The sequence below is a fragment of the Citrus sinensis genome, chromosome 5 (assembly GCF_022201045.2).
Source record: "Citrus sinensis cultivar Valencia sweet orange chromosome 5, DVS_A1.0, whole genome shotgun sequence".
In the NCBI taxonomy this organism is placed as follows: Eukaryota; Viridiplantae; Streptophyta; class Magnoliopsida; order Sapindales; family Rutaceae; genus Citrus; species Citrus sinensis.
In genome coordinates, this window is record NC_068560.1 from 38812932 (window position 1) to 38832913 (window position 19982).

General features: G+C 33.9%; 3 protein-coding genes across 3 annotated transcripts; all 3 read left to right on the forward strand.

Annotated features, from left to right (window-relative positions):
* Positions 1–541: 541 nt before the first annotated feature.
* On the forward strand, positions 542–1657 carry LOC102618222 (galactan beta-1,4-galactosyltransferase GALS1). The gene is given in 3 exon segments (XM_015526123.3): positions 542–1052; positions 1054–1267; positions 1320–1657. Coding segments are annotated over 3 exon segments (816 nt in total). The 5' UTR covers positions 542–755; the 3' UTR covers positions 1625–1657.
* A 3509-nt stretch (positions 1658–5166) lies between these two features.
* Positions 5167–7279, forward strand: LOC102616377 (protein RGF1 INDUCIBLE TRANSCRIPTION FACTOR 1). Its single transcript, XM_006494378.4, has 5 exons — positions 5167–5336; positions 5418–5545; positions 5698–5898; positions 6063–6278; positions 6443–7279. The coding sequence occupies exons 2-5, from the start codon at positions 5543–5545 to the stop codon at positions 6755–6757; spliced, it is 735 nt and encodes a 244-aa protein (XP_006494441.2). The 5' UTR covers positions 5167–5336; positions 5418–5542; the 3' UTR covers positions 6758–7279.
* A 5161-nt stretch (positions 7280–12440) lies between these two features.
* Positions 12441–13097, forward strand: LOC102616088 (hypothetical protein). Its single transcript, XM_006494377.3, has one exon. The coding sequence runs from the start codon at positions 12441–12443 to the stop codon at positions 13095–13097; it is 657 nt and encodes a 218-aa protein (XP_006494440.1).
* The last annotated feature ends 6885 nt before the right edge of the window (positions 13098–19982 follow it).

Genomic DNA, 19982 nt, shown 5'->3' on the forward strand with positions numbered 1-19982 from the left:
AAAATAAAAAGTATTTATTTAATTAAAAATAAAACTTATAAATATGGCATCAGTACTTACCCGTAAATAAATAAGTTAAAATATAGTTACATTAACACTATATTATTCTTATCTGATAATAATATAAAATAAAAAATAATTAAATAAACAACTATAACTTCCTAAATAGTTAATTTCCATATACTGATCTAAACAAATGAGTTTTTTTTTTCTTTTTGATGTGTTATATTTTGAAACTTTAAATGTATTTTCTAGCTTTATTTAAACAATTAATTTATTTAAATCTTATTTAATTTTAAATTTGATCGGTAGTAAAATTATTTTTATATTAAATTTTTTTATTTAGCTAGTTCGTGCATTTGATAAAATTAAAAATTCTTTAGTCCGTAAACCAATTCGCAAAATGGTGGATTGGATATGGATTTGGTCAAATCCGCATCTGATCGGCAAACGTATGAATTGAATTTAGATTAAATTTCATCAATTCGTGGATTGGATTGAATTGAAAATTTATAATTCGCAAAATCATGGATCGGATATGGATTGATGTCAAATACATAAAATCTGATTCGCGAACACCCTTATTACCTAGGGAAAGCAAATAAAGCTCGGCTCAGCTCAGCTCAGTCTTAAAGAATTCCACATCCAATCCAGAGGAGTCCTGAAGCAGACTCTGCGGTGCTGCTTTTCTTTGTTATTTGGTACACAAAATAGCAGCAACTGGCAACACCGACAGCAGTCTCCGAAGAGAAGATATGAGGAACAAAGACAGCAGTACACAGGCGAAGGCAACTGCAAAGCTCTCTCGGATGGCTTATCACGCTTGGTCCTTTGGGACCAGCACACATTTTGTGTTCCATGATGTTGGCTGGTGGCATGGGGTGACCGCTGAGGTTAGGGCTGTGCTTGACCCCTGGCTCGAAGCTCGGAGGGCTACTCTTCAGGACATAAGGACGCAGGCCGAGTATGATGGCTAGTATTACAACCAGTTTTTGGTGGTGAATGATTGTTTGCACCGCCACCGCCATGCTGCTAATTGGACTTTTTTTTTTTTTTTGGGATGTTGATGAGTATATTGATTGACCTGTTGGTAATACTTTGGAATTGGTCCTTGATGCGTTCTCCGATTATACTCATTTCACTATTAAGCAGAATCCCATGTCCAGTGTGCTGTGCTTGAATGATCGCACTACTCACCTTAAGATTATTCCAGGTAATATTGGTAGTCTGTTTAATGTTTAATTTTACAATTATCACACAAGGCAAAGCAACAATTAGCACTCACAACAACAATTAATTAACAAAACGATTGGGGTTAGAGAATGCAATTCAAGCTACGATTGCGTATGCTACAGGTGTGCACGTGTCAGAGAATGTAATTAGCAAGACCTTGCACGAGATAAAGATTCATTATTATCATTACCACAACACCATAACTGTGCACGAGGAAGTGTGCGGGGAATTAGTCCCCCCGTCCCCCTCGGCCAACCAATATCCCTACGTTTTAGAACACATTATGAAGAAACTTGCTAACACAATCAAGCAATTTGAGCACAAAACCATTGGATCGATCGGAGATGTACCACTAATTTCACGATGCATGATGCCTACTATATCATGCTAGTGCATCATCAGCTCACCTCAGCCTCAGAGTGAGACCCGCATAATTATTAATTAGCCCGCCCACATCCATCTTCCATAATCTTCAAATGCTGTCTGTGCATGTGCAAATAGTACTGATCATATTATATTTACTTACGTATATTACTGCTATTCTGCAAAAGCTAGCTTAAATGGCTTTCTCTTTTATAAAATTCATTAATGTGCGTGTGTGTAATTCATGTCCTGGTCCAGATTCCAGAACCTTGCAGTATATGAAAATAATGAAGAAAATTCAAATGTACGTAGACGGTATCCGCATCCCCTCCTCTTGCGTTAGGTAGTCAATAATACAACGATTAGAAGAACAAACCAATAATTGCTTTTGTCTTGATTTAGGTTGCTTTACTGGATGTCCCAAAGCTGTCTTTTCTGTTTCTTAATTACTTCTTATAACACATAATTTTAAGAAACTTACATTTGCCTTGGTACAAACTCAACATGGCATTTATAATTGTTCATACACTACCTTTTCAAAAGAAAGAATAAATAAATAAAAAATGATATTACACTAATTTTTGTTTTTCATTTTTGGTTAGTTACCTCAATAAGTAGATATCTGTTCTTTAAAATGTTATGGTAATTATTAATCATCACACAGGAAAATGAGTCATTTTTCTGAATGTGTACTTTGCTAGCAAACAAGTTCACAAGGAATAATGTACGATTCTAATGCTTTCTTATAATGTTAGATGTGAGTACTGATATATCATCAACATGAATTCATCAATTAGATGAGAAGTGATAAATTTTAGTAAATAATTATCACATTGTCCATCCATAATGAAATTATGTTATATTAAGTGAGATATAAATTTTGTAAGTGTTTTTAGTACTGTCTTATAAAGTTTTTCCCCCCTTTTTATATATAAAATTTATTTGCATGTATTGATACGACAATGTTTTATCATTGCTGTGTGTCTCAAAATTTTAGTAACTTTTCCTTTGGGATAAAACAAGACCAGTGAATTTGAACTCCTAAATTTATCTCATTAATCCCCACTTTCCACTACTAAAACAAATTATTTCTAAAATTACCTCCTTGTCTCACATTTAATCTCCTGAGCAATACTTTTTTTCCTTTATGGATGATTTATGCATATTCTTGTGTTCAAGCACAAATACGTAGATATCTGTAAAGCCCTGCAAATTATTTGTCTGGCCAAGACAATCGTCCCCGGATGGCTGAAGTCGAAAACTCAGCCCTTTACAGTGTGATTCTTTACAGTCAAAAAGTCATATTGGTTTGCTAATAACATCTCCATTATGGTGACGACTATGTATTAGCTTAAGGAAATGCCGGCAGATAATACGGCCATAGTTGGAATGGTGCTATTTTATTTACATATCCCAGAAATTTTGTCGAAGCAAATTTATCTGGAAATCAGCTTATGATTTATGAACATAAAAATATGATGCAGATGGCCAAAAGGATGCGTTTAAAATGGAGTTACTGTCGATGAGCATAAAGATGTCTCGCAATTTAAACCTTTGCTTCACAAGGGAAAAAGTGTTTGAAAAATATTTTTTTAAAAAGTTACAAGGTTAGAATCTGAAAATAAAAGGGGTTAAGCAAAAAGGTGGGGGTTGGTGCGGTTAATTATGGGTTAAACATCACTGCTCATAAAACAGCCGCATTGTACATTATATTAGGCCCAGAGCTTTGTTGGGCCAGGTGATCCGGCGACATCTGGTTAGTATTTGCTTATTGATACCACCTAGTAATGCAACTAATTACACCCACGACTGGCAGATTGATACGTGTGCGGTTCTTGAGCACAGGAATTTCCAAAGAAGATATGAAGTGACGTCCCAATCCAATTTCCAAAGAAGAGAGAGACACGGGAAAGAGAAAGGAGAGTCGGGTGTTTAAAGATACGGGTTAAGTATTTCCTTTCTAGCAGATAAGTGTTAAGTGTTTTATTGTCCTTTTCCTTCGTGGGTCAAAACGGCACCTGGAAAGTTTTTGGTATGGTTTATATCTTATGTCCTGTGCTTGGATGAATTGAATTACACATTCCAAATAGGCAGGCAAATATAACAAACAATACAATGCACAACTCAGCGAGTACTCCAGACTTTCTGACGCGAGTTGATTATGGACACGTAGTCATCTCTTTATTTTTGCAGTGAACACTTTTACCAGGAGCTCTTAAATGTGGAGGCTAACAGCTACCTAAAGAGATTGCTAATTGCTTGCTGGTCTGGTATAATCACAAATGAATCCTGTGATTAGCAATAGTGCAAACATGAAAAACCATTAATGAAGATTTTACTCCAACAAATATTTGATGTTAAGGTCAAGGCGGGTAAAACTCTTAGGGTACCTAAATATCACATTTTCTTAATTTTAATTAAAAATCAAACCAAAAAAAAACCCATATTCACTCCGTTACTTAATATCTATTTTTATTTTTCAAATATAAATAAATTTTTCCAATATTGGCGTCAATGGGATAGGATTGCAACCTTAAACTTGTTGTACAATTTTGAAAAGATCTTATCAATTGAATTAATTAGTTTCACCATCAACCATAATTAATGCTTATTACCCATACTTGTTTTGGATGAATTTTGTGTGTTTCTTTGTGAAGTATAAAAAAAATATTATACTTTCAAGACTTTTAATCGAGATCATGAATTAAATTTAAGAATTTCAATTGAAAATTATTGTTAGAAAAAGCAAAAAGTACAGTGAAACTGAAATTTTGAATAATTATATGTGTATATATATATATATATAATTAAAACAAATAACAAGAGAAACGAGGAGGGCCATCCTACATAAAATGACTGACAGGTAAACTAACTAAAGCAACAGTAAGTCGGCTACGCGAACAGAAAGGAGAGCAAAGCTCCTTTAACCAAAATGCCAAGTTGTTAAAAGTAAGTAAACCAGTGTTAAGTGAAGTCTCCAGAACCGGATGCCACTCCACGTCAACGACACCCGTGTGTGATAAATATATATATAATATATTATATACGGCCATGTTGGTAGTTAATTCAGGTTTGTCTTCTTCTTCTTCTTTGCCCTTTGACCCACCATTTAGCACGCAATTCAAATCGCTGTATTAACTATCATCTTTTATCTGATAACTGATATATCACTCACACACACGTGGACGGTGATTGCCGATTACTTACGTACACATGCATCCAGTTCTGCGAGTCGAATTAAACCCAGCTCTCATGCTAACAAAGAACACAATCCTGACCCCAACACAGGCAGAAGCAGTCACACATTGTGTAATAAGGAAGAAAAAAAAAAAAAAGGTTTAAAAAATGGGAAATTGTGGGGCATACATAATAAAAGAGGGCGAATCTGGTCATTGCTGTCTACATTCAAGCCCGTCGATAAAGTCGGCTGTTATAAAAGATGGGCACGTTTCCTTGGATTTTGTTTTTTTTTTTAAAATAATTTTAATTTATTTATTTATAATCATATAAAAATAATCAATTTGTTGTTTTATAATAATAATTATTATTATACAGTGACCGCCCTTTAAAATTTTCCTTTCTTGATGGTATTCAGCTTTGGCTCTTTTATCCTCTCTGACTCTGCATATATAACACAACACATATCTATTGCTCTTCAGTTCTGCTCTCTCATCGATTAATCTTGTAACCCTACACACTGCCTACAGTTCATCATTTCGGTGGTGCCACTCTCAATTCAGGTTCTTCCCTTTCTGAGCTTTTTACTACTCTTAGCTCCTTCTTCTTGTTTTTTTTAGTATTCCTGCTTATTTTTGTTTCAGATTTTATTTCGGAGGGGATTTGATTGGTTACAAGGGAGCTAGACACCGTGGCTTTCGATAATCAGTATCTGTATTATCAGCAGAAGCAGAATTTAGGAGTAGTCAAGGCCAATAATAAGAAAGTGATGGTATTTACATTACATGCTTCAGATATTTTTCAATTAATTATTCTCTGTTGGCTGCTCTGTTTTCAAATCTCCTTTTTTTTTTCTTCTTTTTTCCCCTTGGGGTTTGGGTTTGTAAAATCTAATGGGTGGGGTTCTGAATGAACGATGAACAGGTGAGTCCAATTGGGCGAATGGAAGATGATGACATGGGACCGCAATGGCTAAAACCAATGCTGAGGGCCAGCTACTTCATCCCCTGCGTAGTTCATGGAGATTCGAATAAAAGCGAATGCAACATGTTCTGTTTGGACTGTATGGGAAATGCTTTCTGTTCTTACTGTTTGATCAATCACAAAGATCACCGTGTTGTTCAGGTTTACTTCTTCTTCTTCTTCTTCTTCTTTAAAATTAATTTCACTGATAACCAAGTAAAGAAGAATTGGGGGGGGGAATTAGACTGCATTCACATTGAGAATGAGTGAGTGTGAAATGCGTATTAACTAATAATTGGATGGATTTGCACGTACTGCCACTGCAGATAAGGCGATCTTCATATCACAACGTGGTGAGGGTCAATGAGATACAGAAGTTTATAGACATATCTTGTGTCCAAACTTATATCATTAATAGCGCCAAGATTGTCTTCTTAAATGAGCGCCCTCAGCCTAGGCCTGGCAAAGGCGTCACTAATACTTGCGAGATTTGTTGCCGCAGTCTCCTTGATTCCTTCAGATTCTGCTCCCTCGGCTGCAAGGTAACTTCTCCTCGCTCCCTCTGTCACCACTACTCCTCCCTTTTTTCTTTCTTCTTTCTTCTTTTGCTAGTTAATTGCTTTCCTTCTTTCTTTCACTCCCTTTTATGCTCTGGTCTTTGCTAAACAAAATTAGTCCCCCTTCTGAAATTTTACATTTATTTTAGCTTGGAGCTATGAAAAGGGGTGACTTGGACCTCACATTTACTCTGAGAGTGAAGCATAAGGATGGATTCCATGGAGGGTCGGAATCGGATGAGTCATCAACGCCAAAAAAGATTCGGAGGACGCCAAATTTCAACCGTTTGATGGAGGGACTAACAATTTACAGACACAGTCATCACAATACTAATGAAGGTGCTGAGAGGTCATGCAGTTCTGGAGATGAGGCCACTACCAAGCTTTCCCCTGCTACTCCTCCCATTTACAATCACGGCAATGCCAGGAGAAGAAAGGGTATTCCTCATCGTGCTCCATTCTAATTAATTTAAAAACCCGTCCCCACAACCCCCCCCCCCCCCCCCCCCCCCCCCCCAAAAAAAAAAAAGAGGAAGAAGGAGGAAGGATTTAAATTGCTTGGGAAGGGAAAAAAAAAACAGAAAGTCTTTAGGGTATGATGAATAAATGCGATGTGGGATAAAAATGAAGCAAATAGTAGAAGCATATGGATTAGTGGCAGTTGAAAGTGTTGAAAAGCAATAGTATATAGTACTAGTACTAATAGTTTCATGTTTATAATATACTAGAAGAAGATAGTGTATTATTATTTACTAATCATACTCAGGATTTTTATTTTCAAAAACAAAAATCACTAGGATATGATGATATAATGATACGGTTGCCTTGTACATATCATGCTATATGTGGGTTTCTAGTTGGAATGACACTGGTAATTATAATTAGTGAAATGTGTTGACATGTATGTATAAATATGCGCGCGCGCGCGTGTACAGAAATATTACACATTGTGCATATAATGGATGGTGATTTGTGTATTCATGATACTCTGCTGTGGCCTTTGTGTGTGTGGGGGTGAGAATTTAGTAATATGATTGTTAGGAGGTGTACGTAGATTTGGCGCAACCACTCGAATTAAATGAAGCTTTTGAGTTTTATAAAATCAACGAATGATTCGGTTATATCCTCATTCGGTGGAAGAGTGAGTAGGCAGTTACTTTATAATGGGTGATTTAATGAATGTGAATGATGACCTTCCAAGTGAGGAATCTTGCAAGTAAGGTGTAAGAGAATCCAAAATCTATTAGGGTTTCCGTATTTCCTAGGAACACGTTTTGAAATTTGTTATTTGGAATTGGACTGATGCATCGGGCATGCTTTTTGGTCTTGATCCCATTTTAATTAGTTCGCTAGTAGTATGATTTGATTGAAGAATGATCAACAAGAGGATTGATTCACTCAATAATCAAACTAATGAATGGTTGGTACCGGAGCGCATAGGAATAAGTACTCGAGTGGCCCTTGCTGCGAGGGGTTTTGCTTTAACGTGCAAGTTGGCCTTTAAAATCTCATAATTTTAAAGGTTTTTTAAGACTCTTTCTGCACTTTTAAAATTCTAAATCAGAAAACTGTCTCTCTCTCTCTCTCTATATATATATATATAATCAGATAACTGTCGCGGCTGAGCATACTGTGCCGTTACACCATAATGCTGTTCTGCTGCAGTTTATAATTCTTTATTGTAAGAGGATAGTCTTCTTAGCGATGAATAATAATAATAATAATAACATGACCAATAAGACCTAGAAAAAGCTTGAGAGACACGTAAACCCCCACCAAAGACGAAGAGGTCCCTCTCGCTCGCACAGTATGATCTAGAATTGTGGATGAGATGAGGTGCTTACTTTTTATCTCTATCGCCTGTTTAATCAGTGCATTCAATATATATATATATATAAAATGAAACAAGTGGATGATGAATCAGAGCCGTAAGGAATCTGAAAGGCTGCGTCAGTCGTGACTCCACTCTCCCTCCCCATCCATTCGTGGCTTTCCTTTTCCTTATCTTTTTAATCAAAATCATATATATATAGAAAGAGGACTTGACTAGCTTACAGAATCTGTCAGCTACAGACTGCAGCATCAGCCGTTGGATGTGGAGTGAGAAACTAAACAATAGACAATCGGATGGTGGGATGACGGGAAATGTTTGTTACAGAATCTGTACCATAGACAGGTCCATAGAAAGAAGATGGAGGGTGTATTAATAAAAAAAAAATCTTTTAATTATTAAATCAATTATTGGAGGCGGCCCGAGCCAAGTCGTGAATACTGAATAGAACATTACACCACACGTCTGGGGTGACGTCCCCAGCGTTTCCGCTTTTGAAATCTAGGGTTGCTGACTAGAAACCTGTCACCCTAGGTGCTGCCACGTATGGTTGATAACTACTCTTTTTCCCGACAGGTGTCCGGCCTAATTTATGAACAGCTATCAGCTTCTGCGGCTTTGTGTAGATTTCGAGAACTACATCATGACCTTAACACACAGTTAAGGTCATGTTTTGTCTTAACTCTTACAATGGTTCAATAGCCAAGATGATGATGTTTGGCTGCAGCTCTGCGGCCTCTGCCCCGCATAGGTGCCTGGTGGTGGGTGCGCTATTATTATTATTATAATAATTATTATAATTATATGAAGTTATGAGTCAGCATCGAACTAAGCAAATAAAACATAATAAATTATTAATATGACGGGGTTCAGTTATTTTTGTAGATAAGGTTTAGGTTTGTGGTGTATGCATGTTTGGCATCGGGCATGTCGTCACTCCTTTTAATTATTAAATCAACGAACAATGCTCATATTTATCTTTGGCTTTAGGCAGGCATTAGCTAAATGATGACGCTTTTATTTGTTTCGACAAATCTGGAGCTACTAGTTAAGCTTGTAACCTGAGGCTGGGCTGCAGCGAAAAATAATTAAATTGCGCGCACAGTGACAAAAGTGAAGAGCTAAGGCCATATCAGATGCGGAAGGCTTTAAGACTTTGACATGCGTGTACCAGACATGACCAAAATTTGAACGCATATAAAGTTTGTCACATCACTTGGCTGTGGGTAGAAGGCTGGAAGATGTACGTCCCTTTGTGTTGGCGACATGACATTCCTCTAAGAAATTCAAATTAACCCCACAACAAACGCCGTTTGTTCTGGAAGTATGTGCACTGTTCCCAGCCTTTTCCTAAAAGATAAACCAGATAGAATAGAATTAATAATCCACACACACTGTTTCTTCCATTTGACCAATCCAATTGCGGAGAAGACCGCCCTCCCTCCCTTCCAATCATCTGAGCGGGTTGACGAGGTGGTGGCAACTGGCATCGTTTATTAATGTTTTATTATTATTACTCATGAGAATAAATCATAGAATTACTAGTTACAAGCTTCGTAGAAGTAAAATTGTTTCATTTTACTTCTACAAAGAATAATATACAAATTTTAATTTTAAGAGTTTCAAAAATAATTATTATAATCTATTTTTTATTTTTTATTTTTTATTTTTTGCTGTGAATTTATAATTTATAATGGCATTTCCCCACAGTACTTAAAATAAATTCAATTGAGATGGGGAATTATGGTCATTTTCACATAAACTTACCAAGTTGTTAAAGTTAATGATAATTGTTGGTGGATTGAGCAATTGCTGTGAATTGATGAAATTACATGCAGTTGTCTTATTGTCTCCTGATTATTAATTTCTTCAATTACAAAAATCGTGTAATTTCATTACACGGGATATTCTTGTGAGCTTTTAAATAGAATTTAAGAGTAATATTATGTTTATTTACTTTGAATGCTTAATTGGGATACTCATTCATGTGAGTGTCATCAATTGAGTGAGTTGTAAAAAATAATTAGTTAATAATTAATAATAAAATCAATTAATAGTACACATATGATATTAAATGATTGGTCAACAAAACGTAACCGAAAATTTGATGCCATCGCGTACTCTTAAGAAAATAATAGAAGACAACGTGCCTTAGCATAGATATTTTTCATTAATCATTACTCTTAATTAACTTAAACTGGAATTATTTAAAACCGAAAATGTTATTTCTATATATTGCCACGGCCACGCATTAGGAGACGATGACAACTACAAGATTTTCTATTAATTCTACTATGTATCTCCATTTGCATGTTTACCGATGACCAAACACTTCAATTTGTATTGCCAAATTACAATTATAAAATAAGCAACCAACTCTATATTCCTAATAACACGATGGTCGATTAATCTCGTTATAAATAAAATGATTTATCCCATGCATTATCAGTCTTTAATTTTTGAGGGGGGGAGTTTCCCGACTAGCTTACAATCAAGAGTCGGATGCTTAGATGCATGCTCTAAAAAAGAAGATGAAATCGAAAAGAAAAATCCGTATTCAATTGAGAGATTCAACTTGTAACACGTGGGGACTTGATTGATGAAAGCAAAATTAACTAACACATGTTTATTGCTAAGAATGACAAACAAAAAAAAAAGTGATGATACAGCCACAAATTCTTGTATAAACTTATCTTGTACAAATTGATGTGTCATTAATTCATTGGTTGAATAAAAATATAAAATAATAAAAATAAATCATGTGGGTCAAGTGATATTTACTTCAACCAATTTTATCATGCCATATCAATTTATACAAAATAAATTTATACAAAAATTTATAGTTATATCATTACTAAAAAAAAATGAGGAACACATAAAAAAAAATGCGCATGCACGTTTGATGCTTTGTATTGGCTTTGGTTTGAATTATATACGATTAGGAAACTTCTATCCCATGTTCTTGTTCTAGAACATGCATTCTGTTACGATTGTTCGATTATGGCTGCTGCAGTTAAGTTTAAGTTAATAATCTTTTTGACTAGCTCGCTCATTAGGAGTCGTTGCCTGCGTGATGGTTTCTCGCAGCGCGTTGATTTCTTTCAATTATTTATTATTAATTTTTTTTTCTTTTTTCTTTTGTGTGTGTGTGTGTGGGGGTGGGGGGACAACATGTTATTTGTTTCCTATAGCTTCTTGTGTTTTGGATCTTTTTTCCTTTAATAAAAAAAAGAAAAAAGGAAAAAAGGCGTAATGACTAATGCTCAGAGTAATGCGCGAGAAAACAGGAAGCTACTTGGAATGTATGCATAGGCCGGGGGCAGTCTTTAATATAGCTATCACTCTGTTTAGTCCAAAAACAGGTGACATATTGTGTGATCAACACGTCGTCTAAGTTGAAGTTATAATATTTAGCTGGCAGCTTAGGTGGAATCGTCTAGATTGGTACAAAAATATTACCTACTGAATTCACTTACTTAAACCTATAAAAATATTACCTATTGAATTTACTTACTGAAACGATAAAAGGAAAGTTTTTCAGTGCATACTGACAAGGTTTAAAATATAAAAATACGAACCATTAGGCTAGGACCCTGCACTCACAACTGTGAGAATAACGGTTCGAGTCCTGACTTATTTCTTTCCTTAATTATGATATATAATTAAATGAATACATTTTTCTTCTTTTCAAAATGTAAATGGAGTAAATATCTTTAAAAAATTAAGGTAAATTAGTCATAATAATTATTTGATTGTAAATATTAGTTGTAAATCTCATATAATATGAGTTGTAATGTGAGTATTAATCTCGTGTAATTAAAAAAAAAACATAAAAATAATACTCAAGCCTTGAGGTATGTTAAAAGCTTCTTGGGTTATAATTAACTAATTAGCTGATCATGTCCTCTCATCCTTGCATAAATAAATATCCATTTGTAACGGCAAAATAAACACCATCCTACCCAAACAAGGAAATTAATATTAACTTATAATACGATCATATGACATGCACGCTAATTAAATTTGCTGAGTGCTGACTGTAAAACGAAAAAAAAAAAAAAAAAAAGCAGCTTGAGCCGCAAGCATCAATTATATTATTTCAGGACTTGGACAGCAGAAAAAGACGAATCAGATAACGCGTGAACACGTCATCGCTGAGGCAATAACGAAGTATTAATTCGTTGAGGAAGAGAAAAGAAAGAAACGCGGACGAGTCAACAACACTTGTCAGCTAGCCCGCAGGTTGTCCATTTTCCATAAATAAATAGATATGGTTTCACGGGCGTACCGTCATTGCGCTTTGAAACAAATATTAGATGGGTGGTTGTTTTTCTTCATCATCGACATCGTCTCCTTCTTCCTCTTCTCCTTCTTCTCCTTCATCAACATCATTGAAACACTCAACAGCAAAAGTGCTGACATTAAAAGGCGAGGTTGCGGAGTACAAGGTTCCAGTGATTGTGTCTCAGGTTCTTGCTCATCAGTTGGCGGCTCAAGCTGATCAAGAGGAAGCTCCGTCATGGTTTCTTTGCAGTTCTGACTCTTTATTATTCGACGATTACATTCCAGCTTTGGATTTAGAAGACGAGCTTGAAGCTGATCAAATTTATTTTGTTCTTCCTACGTCAAAGCTTCAGTACAAATTGTCTGCCTCCGACATGGCGGCTTTAGCCGTCAAAGCCAGCCTTGCCCTCCAGAATGCCTCTACTGTTATTGTTCATCTTAACAACAGCAGAAGAAAGATTAATCCTCCTGCGGCTGCTGCTAGAAACAGAATTTCTCCATCTCCTGCACCAGCCTCCTCCTTCGATTTTCAATTTCATCACCAGAAACCCGTTTCCCGGGCTAATTTTGGAATCTCGAGATCTGCTTCTGTTAGAAAATTCCAAAGATACACTTCTAGACGCACTAAATTGGCTGTTCGTTCTTTTAGACTCAGATTAGCCACCATTTTTGAAGGCATCGTTATGTAGAGACATAAAGCATTCTTTTTTTTGTAATTAATTAATTGTAATTTTGCCTGCCGGGTGGCCAGCTGGGAGCTTAATTAATTTCTTTGCAACCAGCCAATATATCCCTGTAATTGATTAATTATTTGTAAACGATTAATGCATTTATCTACTACATCCTACAGAGGAGAAGAAACATAGATAGATCGGACTATCATTTAGCATATATATATATATATGTGTGTATGTATATACCAGAATTTTATCTTTAACCAATCAATGATCATTCAAAGATATATATATATGTCACCCTATATTACCTTAAGTGTAACATACACACACTCACAACAACAATAACAAATCTCATCATTAGTACTGTTGTTGTGAGTGTGTATGTTACACTCAACGTAACATAACAGTGGCCTATATATATATATATATATTTTTTTTTTTTAACGTTTCTGAGAAAAAAAAGGAATCATGATCTTTGTTGTGCAAGGCATCTTAAAATTGACATGACCGCAAATCCACCTGCAAGTGTCAATGCCGTTATTTTATACTGGTATTATTGAAAAAATCAAATAAAATCAAGATATTCGGCAACAGAACAGTTGTTGACTTTTAGCTACAACATGCATTTTTCAAACTTTATGACTTTGTTGATTGACCAACGCGTTTTGAGTTGCCGTACCAGTAGTCTCGTACACACGCGCAAATGTCTGCATATTTTAAAATATAAATTTGTTATATAATTTATAAGTATTTTTGTTATTTTTTATTCAATTAACTAATATACAATATGGTATACAATTAAGAAGAAGAAGAAGAATTTTTACTTATCTTCGTGTATTATATTTAATTAATTAATTACTCACACATGAATGCCCGCATATTTCAAAATGTGAATTCGTTATAGGCTAATGCTAAGTTACATGCATGTACCTTACACTCCTCTCACATGAATAGTGAATGATGTGGGTCCACTCACTATTCATGTGAGAGGGTTGTAAGGTACATCCATGTAACTTAGAGAGATCCTTCGTTATATGGTGTATTAGTATTTTTATTATTTTTCATTCAATTAACTAATATACAATCCAAAATCCGAACCCGAATAGTTTACAGTTAAGAAGAAGAAGAACTTTTACTTATCTCTGTGTCTTATATTTAATTAATTAATTACGCGCACACACACAAAAAATGATGTATGCATGTTTTAAAATGTGAATATGTTATGTGGTGTATTAGTATTTTCATTCAATTAACTAATATACAATATGGTATATACAATCCAAACATGATAAGAAGAAGAAGAAGATGATGAAGACGAAACTGAAAGGTTTACAGTTAAGAAGAAAAAGAAGAAGAAGACGAACTCGAAAGGTAAGGTTTACAGTTAAGAAGAAGAAGAAGAAACAGAAACATAGTTTTTTTTTTTTTTTACCCTCTTCTGCCAACTTTTTGCTCTTTACAAAACTCGGTAAGTCAAATTGTTTTTTTTTTTTTTGGGTCTCAGCAAATACAAATAAAGAACCCCCAAATCCACCCTCTGAGAATTTTCCAAGGTTGTTTGTGAATCGAGTTATCTGAAAATGGGCTTGTACAGGGAGCTATATTGTGTTAGAGCCCATGAGCTTTGTTGGAAAAGCCCTCTAAATATTTTTGGTTAACATCTTTCAGATACGTTCTTTCCTGTTCCCAACCCGGCAACAAGGCAACAGTACCTGCCTGTTGTTGTAATAATAATAATAATTTAATATTCGAGATGATGTTGTAAATCAAAAGCATTTATTAAGTTTAAATCAAATTAGCCGTAAAATGTTTAAAAATATCCCTTCATTCGAGGAGAGATTTTAGAGCACTTTTATTGTACTAAATCCACTTGATATATGCATAATATATGTACATTTATTTTAAAAATCATATTTAATATATATATATATATATAAAATAAGTGTGGTATAACACAGATATGGGAAAATCTCTCCGCCTAGGTGATGCCCCCCTAGATTGTACAAATTAATTGTCACCTAATATGTGAGTGATATGTTTCCAACTTTTAACAGCAGAAACTGTGCTTGTCCCCTATAAATTTGCTGTGTCAACTTCTCAGAGTACACGTGTCATTCTTATCATGTTAACGGCATCTTTATCTTAAGTTATATAATAAACTCGTATTCTAAGCATAAATTTAATTTATTCTATAATATATGCACACACGTGCGGTGCTGTCTTTAACTGTCGGCCATTATTGATTATTCCATTCATCTCAAGACAAACTTATCTTCATCTTATAAACCAATCGAAAAGATCTGATGCACTACGGTATGCATGCCCCGATAATCATGACCAACTGGGTGTTGCCAACTAATATATACAACTCAAATCAGGAAATTATAACTCAATTAAACATGTAAAAGTATAATATCAAAACGAAAACTTTCATGCATCGACAGTCCACTAATATAAGACACAGGCACCTAATTTGCTTTCGATCATCCTAAATCATAGAGTGATTAATATGTAAATGTCTAGGTTAATTTCTCTTTAATGGGACGGAAAGCAAAGGCAAAAAGCTAGCTATTCCTTTCTTTTTGAAAATTACAAAGTGCTTTTGCTTTGTTTTTATTTATTTATTTTTTTAGTAAAATTAATACAATAAAATGTTATTTGTTAATTGAAATAAAAATGAAAATCTCACCTATCAAACTCGAACGCTTATCCCTTATAATTATTTGAATTTGGATGACAGAAAGTGTAAAACACATTCACAACTAATCTAGCTACCGACATGATCAATGCTTAGTTACGTTAAACATTTCCTGCTATTGCTTTGCTTTAATAGAACATCATAATGACTAAAACCCCATATCACCAGTATGTGCTTAATGTCATGCATTCACAATAGGCACAGAAGCAGCTAAAATTCAATTGGAGCATGACATGATTGATAGTGACTCGTTATGAAAAAAGAAGCTTACCAGAGTGCAAGATTAACTTTATATAAAGCATAAAAGATGTGGGCAAGCATGCGGATCTTTATATTTTGTTTTTTTTTGGCTTGAATGAGTCGACACAATGCCAAATCATCTGTATATTTTAAGTTTTAACCCATTTTAAACAGAAATATATATATATATAAACAGAAATTAGTGGGTGTCTCATCTTTTGGAAAAATTTCTATTCGGTGGGATGGGAAAAAGTATTTGGGTCGCATTGCATGGATTAATAATAATTGAATCATGAGAATGGAGAATGGAGAACAGAGAGAGAGAGAGAGAGAGAGGGGTGAAGCGTGCACAAACCTACTTCTCTTGATAGTCAATATTTTGTGGGCCGGAAAGTCTATATGATTTGATAGCAGGGAAGGGATGACCTCATTGGAGTTTCTTTGCTTTCTCCTGCTCTTGTTATTTTTGGCCACCAGTCAGTTACCAATAAGCTTAATTGTTTGTGTTTCTTTTTATTTAATAATATTTACTAGAGAATGACTAAATTACAGGAGTATAAGCAGGACACCTAATTATTGCCCGACTATTCTTCTTTTGACGCGTATAATTAATAAGCCTAATGATTTTCTAATCCATCAGCAATTTAATTCAATTAATTAGGTTATATATACGTAAGTCGCCAACATACGAATTGCAGAGTATATTTCATTCAAATCCCCATTTATTCAATGTCATGTTAAAAAATAATAATAATAATAATAAGGGAAATTGTGAGGCTTTGGTGGCCAATTGTTGAGAAATTGGAACCTTTGTCAGCAGTTTTCACAGTTGATAAAAAGGCCATCTCGAAATTAATAGGGCTCTGGTCGTTTCACGAAATGTCGTCGATGTGAATGACAAAACGAAAGGAGGATAATCATAATTGACCCGTAAACTTGCGGACAAAGTCTGCGGAAACTTGATAGCTAGCTATTATTTCTTCATTCTCTCTTTTTTTTTTTTTTTTCTCTTAATAGAAAGAAGTTGGTAAATTGACTACGTCAATGAATGAAAGAATATGATGAACCCATCATTTACAAATTACAGCCCAAATGTAAATGATTAATCATTGAGTTTAATTAATATTAAAAATCCCATGTTTTTTTTTTCAAATTAGTGTTGTAATTAATTATTGCAATAAACATAAATTTTAAAGAAAATGACATAAATAAATCATTAAATGGAGAGGATGAGATGATGAAAGGTGAGCGCATGTCCCAGGAGCGACAAAAGCTAGAGACAGGCAAGACTGGTTGGGACTTGGGTCTAATCATTGCCCTCGTGCATGCTCAATGGTGAATGATAGAGCACCATTGCCAGTTTCTTACTTTACTTCCTCTTCCATCCTCTCTCATTGCAATTAATTATTAATCGCTCTGCTATCTATCATCCTCTATTTATTTTATAAAGTAAGGAAAAAAATTAAAATATAAAATATATTTTAATATATACATATATATTATTTTATAATACTTTAAAATCCATAATTTTTTATTTTTTAACTTATATGTAAATTGAACATAGTCACTGAAAGTTATATATATACACAAAGAGTTAAGTATGAGAAATTCTTTAATTATTAAGTTGACACTCTAATATATTATTGAATAAAATATGTTATATTAAAATATTTATTTAATTCTTCTTTTAATTTAATAACTTAAAAGATCCCTCCATGAATAACATAAAAGATTCCTCTACTGTACACACACGCGCATGCTGGAAGTGGTACGGACTGTCAAGTCTCCCACGTGTCTCGTAATTTTGATTTCTGTACAATTTTAAATTAATAACTTTTAATTTTTAATTGTAATATTATTATCTTTATGTTGAAAATTTACCGTAATATCCTCATCCTTTCCCTCTCCCCAAGTTCTATTCTTTTTCTTCTGCCCAATTCCAACTTATTCTTCTTCAATTTCTTTTGTTTCTTTTTTATTTTTTATTTTGATGTCGCAGTGCATCTCAATGCCCCATTTAGTGGCTATGCAGATTGGCTCGGTCTTGGAGTTTATCATTCCGTTGTTCAAGGTTTGTTTTTTCTTCTTTTTTAAAGTTATTGTTAAATCTCTATCTGGGTTTGTTTTACATCTGACAATGCACTTGTTGGATCACTCTTAGCTATTTATAGAATTATAGTAAATGCTTTGTGGAGTTGGTTCTGCTCATGCTTCAAGTAAATTTAGCTGGCTTCCTTAACATGGTCTGTTTGGTTGATGGGAATGTGCAAGAAAATGTATGCAGTTCAAGATTTGAACTTTAGGTGCATTTTGTGATTTCGGTTTCTGGGTAGCAAGCATTTCAATTTTTGTGTGTGTTTAGTGGTTTTCTCTTCTGGGTACGTGCTAAAATGCTCAATCTGCTGTTTGTGTAAATGCAGTTCATGAAGTGGAGTATTCGTTTGGAGCTCAGGAGTAGCCGACTTACTGGGATTTTTGAGGGAGAGCCAAAACAGTGCGAGCGAAGTTGATTTTGAATGGGAAAACTGATACGGCGCCTCTGGAAGTGATGACAGTGGTGGAGGATTTCGCAGAAGAGTATAGAGGGAATGCGTATAATTTGATCGCCAAGAACTGCAGTCATTTTTGCAATGATGCCTGCATTAGACTCACAGCAAAATCCAATCCTCAGTTGGATCAATCTCCTTCTTTTTTTTTTTTTTTTTAAAAGGGTTTAAAACGTTTTTTATTTTAAAAAATGAATAAAAAAGATTATTCTAACCATGCAGAGCAGACCGTATACACCAAAAAAGTGCCATATCCGAATTTTGATATTTTTTCCAAGTCTTCAAAAAGTAAAACAGAAAGAAAAGAAATTGACGAAGAAGAAGAAGTTGCTGTGGGCATGGGCTGGAGAAAAAAACTTGGAGAGGGAAAGAGAACGAGGATATTAAGGGAAATTTTGTCAGCATAAAGATAGTAATATTAAAATAAAATTAAAAGTTATCAATTTTCTTGTAAATTTAAAATGCTTAGAAATCAAATTAATGAAACACGTGGCGAGTGGGGAAACGAACGATCGTGCCAGTTGCGCACTTCATTTTGAAATTTAGTAACTAGTCGTCTAGTCCACACTTGATCTCAGCGCTTTATTATTCATTTTTATAATGAAAAATTTACTCATATATGCAACTTTCTAGTTTCCATAAATATAGAAAAAATATCCACCATCCACTTATTTTTTTTATTTTTTTATTTTTTTAAAAATACATAATTTTTTTTTACTGAAATCTACCTAAAGTTACATTTTGTTTCACTTTTTCACTTCCTTTTGGAATCATTAAGAAAACTAACGAAAATTTAAAAAAATGATTATTTTACCCCCAAAACGAAAATTACAATTTCACCTTAAAAATTGTCAAAATAATCAGATTACATCTAATTATTTTCCCCATCGGTCAATAAAGAAATTAATTGTACAACCATCAAATGCATGATTTTTTTTTTAAATATGTCTATAATTAGAATACTAAAATATAACAGTAGTATTAAAAATAGTCTAATCTCATAAATTATCAATTGAATTTGAGATAAGTAGAGTTTTATTATTTATTGAGTTATAATCTCTAGTAATTAAGATTTTTTTATACTTTATTAACGTACCAATAATGATATATATTATTAAATTTGGTTATTTTTTATATTTTTTAGAGTGAAATTATAATTTTTGTTTGGGGATAAAATAATAATTTTTTAAAATTTTTATTAATTTTCTTAATAAGTTTCAAATGAAAATAAAAAAGTAAAATAAAATATAACTTTAGATAGATTTTAATAAAAAAATTATATATTAAAAAAAACAGATAAATGATGGATATTTTTCTATAAATATATATATTTTCAAACGCTCCGTTCAAGCATTCACAATCATAAAAAGGCGTTTACTTCACGCGCAGCACCAGCCCACCACCTCAAATTGA